At 40.4% G+C, this 9,304-nt stretch overlaps 1 protein-coding gene across 1 annotated transcript; it reads left to right on the forward strand.

Moving 5' to 3' along the window:
• Nucleotides 1-1,777: 1,777 nt before the first annotated feature.
• ODC1 (ornithine decarboxylase 1) lies at nucleotides 1,778-8,606 on the forward strand. Its single transcript, XM_010168561.1, has 10 exons — nucleotides 1,778-1,927; nucleotides 2,097-2,270; nucleotides 2,437-2,609; nucleotides 2,814-2,948; nucleotides 3,103-3,184; nucleotides 3,513-3,596; nucleotides 4,826-4,988; nucleotides 5,076-5,188; nucleotides 5,879-6,093; nucleotides 8,129-8,606. The coding sequence occupies exons 1-10, from the start codon at nucleotides 1,826-1,828 to the stop codon at nucleotides 8,268-8,270; spliced, it is 1,383 nt and encodes a 460-aa protein (XP_010166863.1). The 5' UTR covers nucleotides 1,778-1,825; the 3' UTR covers nucleotides 8,271-8,606.
• Nucleotides 8,607-9,304: the final 698 nt, after the last annotated feature.

Below are 9,304 nucleotides of genomic sequence, written 5' to 3' on the forward strand. Positions count from 1 at the left end.
ATGGTGCTCACTTCTCTTAACCACAGCTAGAAATCAACTGCTTTCTGCAAAGCTGCAACAGTGTGTTGAAATCATCCTACAATGCGGTGCAGCTTCTCTTTAGTAACAGTTGCCTGAGAAGTGTTTAATTTGCTGTTTCTTAAGGTCCTTTCAAAGAGGCTTTTGAGAGAAGACTTTAATCCAGCTTCTGGGAGAATTAACACTGCATGTGAATGAGAGCAGGGGGAGAATGAGGTTTGGTGGATTGTTGGGTTTTATTTCATTAGAGTTAAAGCTTAATCTAGTTTGAATCTCAAGTACAGTTTGTCTCTTGTAAGAGAGAATTGATCAAAAGATGTGAAGTAGTCCTTGATGCTGGTAATTCAGGTGCCGTATATTTCTGAGGGCTAAAACGAAGTTGTATAATCACTGACCTTTCAAGGTAATTCAGTAGATAAAAAGTTTAATGGATTTTAGCATACACAGTATATGGAATGAATTATTCTCTTGGTCTTAGAACCTTGTTAATCTATAACTGCTGTAAAATATATGTTCTTATTCATATGTTATTATAAAAAGCCTTTTAGAAACTAGAAGGAACAGTGATGTAACTAAAGATTAGTGAATAATTTATAGTTTACATAATCTTTGGTCCAAATCTGTATGGCCAGATTGAGTGTAAAAACTGCTGAGAGAGGCGGAGGGCTGGACCCGGTTACATGAAGCCATATCTTCCCTGTGAGTCACTCACAGTGCTGCGGTCTTTAAAAGGCAGCACACTTCTGCTTCAGTTAACAGCGTAATGGAGTAGGCTGTCATTCTCTATTTGGATGGTCCAGTGAAAGGATGACCCATACACTTTGCCATGGACTTCATAGGTCCTGGATGGCAGAGCAATGTGCTTTTGCTCTTTAGTTCTGGTTCTCAAGGGACTTTGTACTTGGCTGGTAGATTTCTGTGAACAATGAAGATTTGTTAAGGACTACTGTAAAATCCTGTTATAAAGTGTTAATTGGGATCACTATGAAGACTTTGACTGCAAACCACAGTTAGGAACCACTCTTTTAGTGTGTATCTACCACTCCTGACAGCTGAGGTTTTCTTTTCATGTAGCCTGGAGGTTGTGGGTAGAACAGGGAAGCTCTCATCACCAACAGCAACTTCAAGGAAAGCCCTGATCTCATGGCTGGTTTATGTGTAGTATAAACTGTAGTGAAAAGCCAGATACTCAGCTGGCTTTGACTTGGTGGGAGTTGTTACTACTCCAAAGTCAGTAACATCCTCAGATTCTCTCTGCAGTAACATGTAAAGCCTTTTCCCAGAAGCTGGGGAGCTATAATAATGCTTAATTAGTTCTTAAAAAAAAAGAAAAAGTGGTAAGTATGTTGACAGTGGCCCCAGCCATCATATTGACAGCTCCGATGTGGAGGGGAAGGAAGAGACAGTGGAAACTTCCAGGGACTTAGACTAATAATATCTGACAGTATTTATTTGATTTTTTTTTATTCTTTTTGAATAGGCTTAGTACCTCATACAGTTGCTAAACAGAGGAGAACTTGCCTTCAGGCTAGGAAGATTGTTTTCTGGAGTGCCTCCTTGGTTCTGATTAAATCTGATCTGTCATCTATCTGAGTTCCTAATTATGCTGCTATTAGTGATCACTGTAGGAATTGTATAATTGTAAATTATATGACGATGCAGTGGTCATGTAATTACTGTGTGAATTTGAGTGAAGTACTGAATGTAAACTGTATGAATTTAAGTGAAGTAATGAATGGTTTGGGGTTTTTTTGTATCAACAGTTTGTGCTTAAATCATTTCACATAAACCTGAAATATCCGAAATCATGAGTAGCTTCAGTGATGAAGAATTTGAATTCACCTTCCTTGATGAAGGCTTTGCTGCCAAGGATATCCTTGACCAAAAAATAAATGAAGTGTCATCTTCTGTAAGTATAATGGGAAAATCACTGCATTTCATAATGCTACAAATTTATAAACTAATGGAACAAGTTGTCTTTGTGGATTTTCTGCAAGGCAACCTCCTCCTCAAATGCTGATCTCTAGGCTTATCCTGTTATCCGTTGTTTGTAACTTTATGATGCATATTTGCTCTAGGATGATAAAGATGCCTTCTATGTTGCTGACCTTGGAGATATTGTAAAGAAACACATGCGGTGGCATAAAGCCCTTCCTCGGGTAACCCCCTTCTACGCTGTGAAATGTAACGACAGCAGAGCTGTAGTGAAGACACTCGCTGTTCTTGGGGCAGGATTTGATTGCGCAAGTAAGGTAAGACCTTGGCTGTGTTCTGATCTGGGGCGTTAGTATATGTTGAGCTGTACAAGATGTGTTCATACAGAATTAAGCATAACCAAGCACTGTCACTTTTGTTGTGCTGGTTAGTTTGATCATCCATCTACAAATCTCTCACAAGCGCAATCTGTTCTTTCTTCAGACGGAGATACAGCTGGTACAGAGCATTGGTGTTCCTCCTGAGCGAATAATATATGCAAATCCCTGCAAACAAGTATCTCAGATCAAACACGCTGCCAGCAGTGGTGTACAGATGATGACATTTGATAGTGAAGTAGAGCTAATGAAAGTTGCAAGGGCCCATCCGAAAGCCAAGTAAGTTATGTTAATTGTTCTGTAATTCTTGCTCGGGTTCCCAAGTTACAGAAACATCTACTGTCATCTGAAACTTGTTCTGTATTAGTTAATGTAGGCTGCAGAATTGTGAGACAATAAACCTACTTTTAGCCAGTGAAACCTGCCTGATAAATTATGTCTTCTGTTCTGGAACTTAAACCCTTATTTTTTTCCAATTTCTAGGTTAGTCTTGCGCATTACAACCGATGACTCCAAAGCAGTTTGTCGTCTGAGTGTTAAATTTGGAGCTACACTTAAGACTAGCAGGCTTCTTCTGGAGCGTGCGAAAGAACTTGACCTCGCCATTGTGGGAGTTAGGTGAGTTGATAATATCAAAATATAGGCATATTGAGTAAGATTTCTTTAAATGGCCCACCTGACAATGGAGATGCCTTTGCATACGGTGACTTCAGTTTTGTATAAACTTGTCTAATTTACCAAATAGCCACTGATGTTTTGTATCTCTCTGTAGTTTCCATGTTGGAAGTGGATGTACAGACCCAGAGACCTTTGTTCAAGCCATTTCTGATGCCCGCTGTGTGTTTGATATGGGAGTAAGTCTAGTTCTACTTTCTCTGTAACTACTGCTCAGTAGTGGCAAAACTGAATCAAATGGAAAACCATTACAGGATTAAAAGCTAATTAAGTCACTAATTTCATGTTGTTGGAATTTTTGAGGCCATGATGGCTTACTTTGATCAGTTCCATAAAACTTGCCTACAGATGTGCTAAAATCAGCAGCTCAAACTCAGGTGACTATTACTTGAACTTGATGAGTTAGCTCTGTACAAAGCATTAATGAAATGACTTTATATTGCTTTTTAAGCAACAATCATAAACTAGACTGCTTTCTTAATAGTGTTGCCCTTAATCTCATTTTAGGCTGAACTTGGCTTCAGTATGTATCTGCTTGATATTGGTGGTGGCTTCCCTGGCTCTGAAGATGTCAAGCTTAAATTCGAAGAGGTATAGCTTTGCTAAGAACTTCTCAGGTTGTAGAGTCTTTTTGAATGTTGATGTGGATTAAAAAAAAAAATAATCTTGCTTTTATGTTGGTATGCAGGCACACTTGTAAGAATTTGTCTGCTTTGTCAGAATTTAGGGAAAAAGAGGGGAATTAATTTGAAAATTGAAAACCAGATGAACCCATTACATACATAGCTAAATGAATGCATAAACATACAGAGATATCAAACTTGTAAAGCAAGTTTTAATTGTAGGCTTGCTTCTTACTGGCACAGACTTCTTCCAGTTGATGCTGTACTTCAGACTATCTGGATTGGCAGCCCTCCCAGATGGGGTGAAAAGGTAGTCCTGAACCCATACTGGCCTTCTGGGGGGGCATGAGCATTGATGTAGCAAACAGATCAGCATCTGATCTGGTTTACAACTAGCTTTTTGGATCATTTAATCAGTTCTCCAGTCTGCTCTTGCGCAGAAATACTTCTGCTTTCAGAAGAGACAAGGTGGCAGAGTATTAATAGGACTGCCACTTACAGCGGTGTTGTCAGAGCACCTGCCAGTCTAAAGTTGGGTTAAATGACGTTAGCTATTTACACAAGGAGACAGCAAATAAGTTACGTGAAGTGAGTTTTCCACTAATAATGTGGGCTAATAGTGCATCGCTTGTAATGCCTCTTAATGAAAGCTGGCTTCTCATAGCATAGTGTTGACTTACATGAAGCATCAAGAGCAAATTATGTTGTCATTGGGCTCCATGGTGTAATGCAGTCAGGCTGCAGAATCACTGATAACTTCAGAACTTGGAAATAACTGTTCATGAAGGCAACTGAATTATAAAGATTATGACAAAACATTCTGTGTTGGTAAGATCCTGTGAGATGACTGTTTCAGGATGTAGTAAGCTTCTAAGACTAGAAGTTAAAGTGTGGGTACTTAGTGAGTTTAGCAGGGGTGATTTCCTTTAGACTCAAACATGAGCTCTTTGGTCACTCAAATTTTTAAGCTGCAAGTGATGTCTGCTTTTGTTGCTTTGTGCAAACTTAATCCCGAACAGAAGTTTGAATGGGAAAATAAAGCAAAGGCAATGAACGGAGATTACAATGTGTGAATAGTTATTGCACACTTGACCGGTATATTGTTGTGACCCTGAAAGTCTGACTTCATCTCTGACTTCTAAAATAGCACCTGAGTAACTGCTGAAATACTAATGTTGGTAACTGATTCTTCCCTAGATCACAAGTGTAATTAACCCAGCACTGGATAAATACTTTCCTTCAGATTCTGGAATAAATATTATTGCAGAGCCAGGAAGATACTATGTTGCATCAGCATTCACACTGGCAGTCAACATCATTGCAAAAAAAATTGTATTAAAGGAGCAAACAGGTTCTGATGGTAGGCAAATCTAGACCTAATCTTACTTCTGGCCAACTGTGGGTGTCTTTCCAAGCATTCTCTTACTGGTATCTCAACTTTTTCCAGATGAAGATGATGCAAATGACAAAACCCTTATGTACTATGTGAATGATGGAGTCTATGGATCATTCAACTGCATCTTGTATGATCACGCACATGTTAAACCAGTTCTGCAAAAGGTATGCTCTTTCTGAAGTATCACATACTAGTCGTGTGTCGTGGATGTAGGAGAATCCTTGTCACAGCAGTCACTTCTCAGTTCACTGCTCCCTTCATGTTGCCAGAATTTGGCATTTGACTTATGAATCATAGAATGGTTTGGGTTGAAAGGGACTTTGAAGATCATCCAGTTCCAACCCTCCTGCCATGAGCAGGGACACCTTCCACTAGACCAGGTTGCTCAAAGCCTCATCCAACCTTGAACACTTCCAGGGAGGGGGCATCCACAGCTTCTCTGGGCAACCTCTGCCAGTGCCTGACCATCCTCACAGGAAAGAATTTCTTCCTCATATCTGATCTAAACCTCCCCTCTTCCAGTTTAAAGCCATCTCCCCTTGTTCTATCACTCCCTGCCCTTGTCAAGTCCTTTCCCAGCCTTCCTGTAGCCCCTTCAGGTACTGGAAGGCTGCTGTAAGGTCTCCTTGAAGCCTTGTCTTCTCCAGGCTGAACGGCCCCAACTCTCTCAGCCTGTCCTCATAGGAGAGGTGCTCCAGCCCTTATTAAACATGCAGTGAAATTAATTCAAAGCCCATTGTGGAGAGGGGTGTGCAAGCAGCTCTTCCCTGCGAGGTGGAATGTTACAGTAATTATGATATTACTTCTGAAAGCTCTGTTTTGATAGACTGATTATACTCAACTCTCTTGTTTAGCGGCCTAAACCAGATGACAGCTGCTATTCCTGCAGCATATGGGGACCAACGTGTGATGGCCTCGATCGTATCGTCGAGCGGTTTAATATGCCAGAGCTGCAAGTTGGTGACTGGATCCTGTTTGAGAACATGGGTGCCTATACTGTCGCAGCAGCTTCTACTTTCAATGGATTCCAGAGGCCAACAATACACTATGTGATATCACGACCAGCATGGTTAGTAATTAAGTATCTTGATCCATCAGTGCTTTTGATACAGATTACTGTAGTGAATAGCTCATGTCAGTTGCCTGCCCCTTAACAAACAGGGCTATAGGCTTGGTTTTGTTGTGCTTGGAAAATCTCCTGGTGGTGTGGAAGAAGGCAGTGCCTCTGAAGGTTTTTGCTGTGTGCTTGGAACAACGCTAACACTACCAATTACCCTTTTCTCTGATGTATTTATTTCTAGGAGTGCTTTTAAAGGGGTGTAATGTTAGGAGTCTTTTCATTAACCTGCGCTTCTAGGTGGCGTTTTTTATTCTTGCACAACATATAGAATCATTGCAGATTATTTACAGTTAGTGTCTGTGACCAGTAATTAGACTGGTCAATCACAGTTCTAATAGTACGCTGTCTTCTAAATTGATAGCGTGCTAAATCCTGACTGCAGGAGACAGGAACACTCAACGGTGTTGCTTCACAATATGATCTGCTTGTTTATTTGGGAGCTACGCCTTGGTTTAGGTTGAGCTCTGGCTCATTGTGCAGTGCAGGGTGCTAGATCTCCATGGGATGTTTTTAAACAGGTAAGCAAAGAAAGCAGGACTACCTTTTGAGTATGAGGATACTGTGAAACTGCACCTTAAACAGGAGTTTAAAGTAACCTGGATGCTCTTCTGTGCAAGACAGGTTAACACATTGCTACTTCTGTAAAAGTGGGGTTTCCTGTAAAAGGAAGCAGTTACCTCTTAAACTGGCAGAGAGCATTTAAGCAGCAGCATTACCCTAAAGCATGATTAACTTTGCTATTGGGTTTCTTTCAAATTTTCTGAAAACCCTTAAGTTCAGGGGAATTCTGCCATAAAAATAAGAGGAAGCTCCTTCCATCCTTTTACTAGCCTTGCCTCTATAAGCAAGGCTTGTACTGTTTCTTAAGTGGCACCTCCCATCAATGGAAGTGTTGCTCAAACCAAACTAAGCTGTTAGGTTTCCTGTAAGACTCCAAACTTGTGTCTAATTGAACTAAAAATGACTCTGCAGGAGAATGAATAGCTTTTTCACTATAGCACTGAGTTTCTGTTAAAAAGTAATACTTGTTCTGAGGCATGCTGAGCTTAATTTTGCAGAGATAACCACCATCCAAGGCTACAGCCCTCTTTTCAGCCACACATGACCTCCTGCATTTTCTGTTTTGGTCAGAAAATTCTGTGATACAAGCTGGCCCTTAACTGAGAGGGATGTATCAATGAAGCTGTGGTGCAGATCTTTCTAGGACAGGCTAAACTCTTTGGAATGTAATCTACATATATAAAGGTGCACAACTAAATTTGTGGGTACATAACTGTGAAGATAAGGGACAGGATGTCTACATACGTCTGAGTAAAAGCTAGTAGTATATCATGCTATACTATATGTAGTAGCATAGTTTCTTGTCTTGCATATGGCATAAGATAACCAAGTCCAAAAACTTGGTCAACTGAAGTTTTTCTGAGCTTGTCTTTCAGTACAACTCCTGTCTGAGTATGGAAGGAGTTGCACAGTTCTCACTGGTCAGCTCCTTTACATTCTTAGTCTGTCATCCGTACTTTTACTTGGCTCAAGTTACCCAGGAACACGAGGGTGTGGGATAAGGGATAGTCAGTGACATAGATCTGAAATCCTGAACTAATCATCACAAAGTCATTAAATCTTTATAGTGTGTGGTGTACAGATGTAGCTACCGGTAAATAGGTGCATCTTTGCAGATCTAGATCCTACCCAGAAATGGTGAAACCAGCTTGGTCTTGGCACTTGCCCTAAAGCCTAGCCAGCCACCAGTGACCTGCACAGATTGCACAGATGAGTAAAGAGTTGATTTCATGTTCCCTGGCGATGGGGGCGGGGCGGGGAGGTTGGGAGCTGATTTTTAGTACTTGTAGGAGTAATAAATCTTTACAGTTGTGTGTAACAAACAAAACAAAACCGAAACCCACCAACTTTGCTTAGCTTTTTTGGCACACTGTATTGGAATATTTTTTTGAAAGTTTCTTTTTTTTTTTTTTTTTCTTTCTAGGCAACTAATGCAGCAGATCAAGGAGCAAGGGTTCCTAGCTGAAGTGGAGGAGCAGGATGTTGCTAGTCTGCCACTCTCTTGTGCCTGGGAAAGCGGAATTGAATATCCAGCAACTTGTGCTTCAGCTAGTATTAATGTATAGGTAATATTTGGTAATTAACTGCAAGTTTAGTCATTGAATTTAGGGCATTTGGGGGACCATTAACTTAATTCTTGCTAGAATTTTTAAGTGTGTTTTTTAAAGTTTAGGTTTGGCATAAATGCAACAAAAATGACTAGGAGATGGGTCACAATTATCTGTGTTCCTATGGAAACTATTTGAATATTGTTTTGTATGGATTTTTATTCACTTTTCATGTATGCTCCTAAAGACTGACCCTCAACTGTCAAACAAGTATTTGTAGCTTGTGTATGGCAGAGGGGGCTAAGCTTAGTGTTTTGTGACCTACCTGTTTTAAAATAAAGTATATTGAAATAACTGGTCCTGTGTTTGGTTAATCTGTAGAAAAACTAATCTGTCATGGATGGCTCTTATAGCATATATGAAGGCAGTCCAGATGCTGCAAGTTCAGAGCTTGTTAATAAATGGATAACTCAATTGCCATCTCCTCCCCTACCCTTGCCCTCACAGCTTACTGAAGAACTCCCTAACGGCTAGGGAAACAAAATTGTGTCTTTTTAATATGTGAGCAGAAAAAGCTTGACTGCCAACGAGCTGAACACTGTGCAGATTCTTATGGAATCACATTTGTCTTTCACTATTGAACATAGTCTTAACACAGTTGCATATTGCAAGTTCAACGCAGTGCTGTTTGTATCCATGTTGGTGTATAACTGCTGTGGCCAGGACTGATGGCTGTTAAACACATCTAGTCATTAATGAGAGAGTACAGCACAGGCTCCAGGGCTGCCACTGACAAGCTGCTTGTTATATGCCATGGGAAAACTTACAAAGCTGAACCTGTGATGACTACTCTGACCCTTGTTGCCTAGGTCTTTAGTATAAAATGGGTGGTAAGAAATGGGACTCCACATCCTTTGTGCATGCAATAGAATTAGAAGCTCTTATTTAATGTCATGAAAATGCATGCTACCCTGTTGAACTTCTAAATGTGATAAGCAAAGTAGTAAACACTGGGAGCTGATACAGGGTGTCTACCTGGACTTGTGCAAGGC

This window comes from Antrostomus carolinensis, unplaced genomic scaffold (genome assembly GCF_000700745.2).
Source record: "Antrostomus carolinensis isolate BGI_N321 unplaced genomic scaffold, ASM70074v2 scaffold8420, whole genome shotgun sequence".
In the NCBI taxonomy this organism is placed as follows: Eukaryota; Metazoa; Chordata; class Aves; order Caprimulgiformes; family Caprimulgidae; genus Antrostomus; species Antrostomus carolinensis.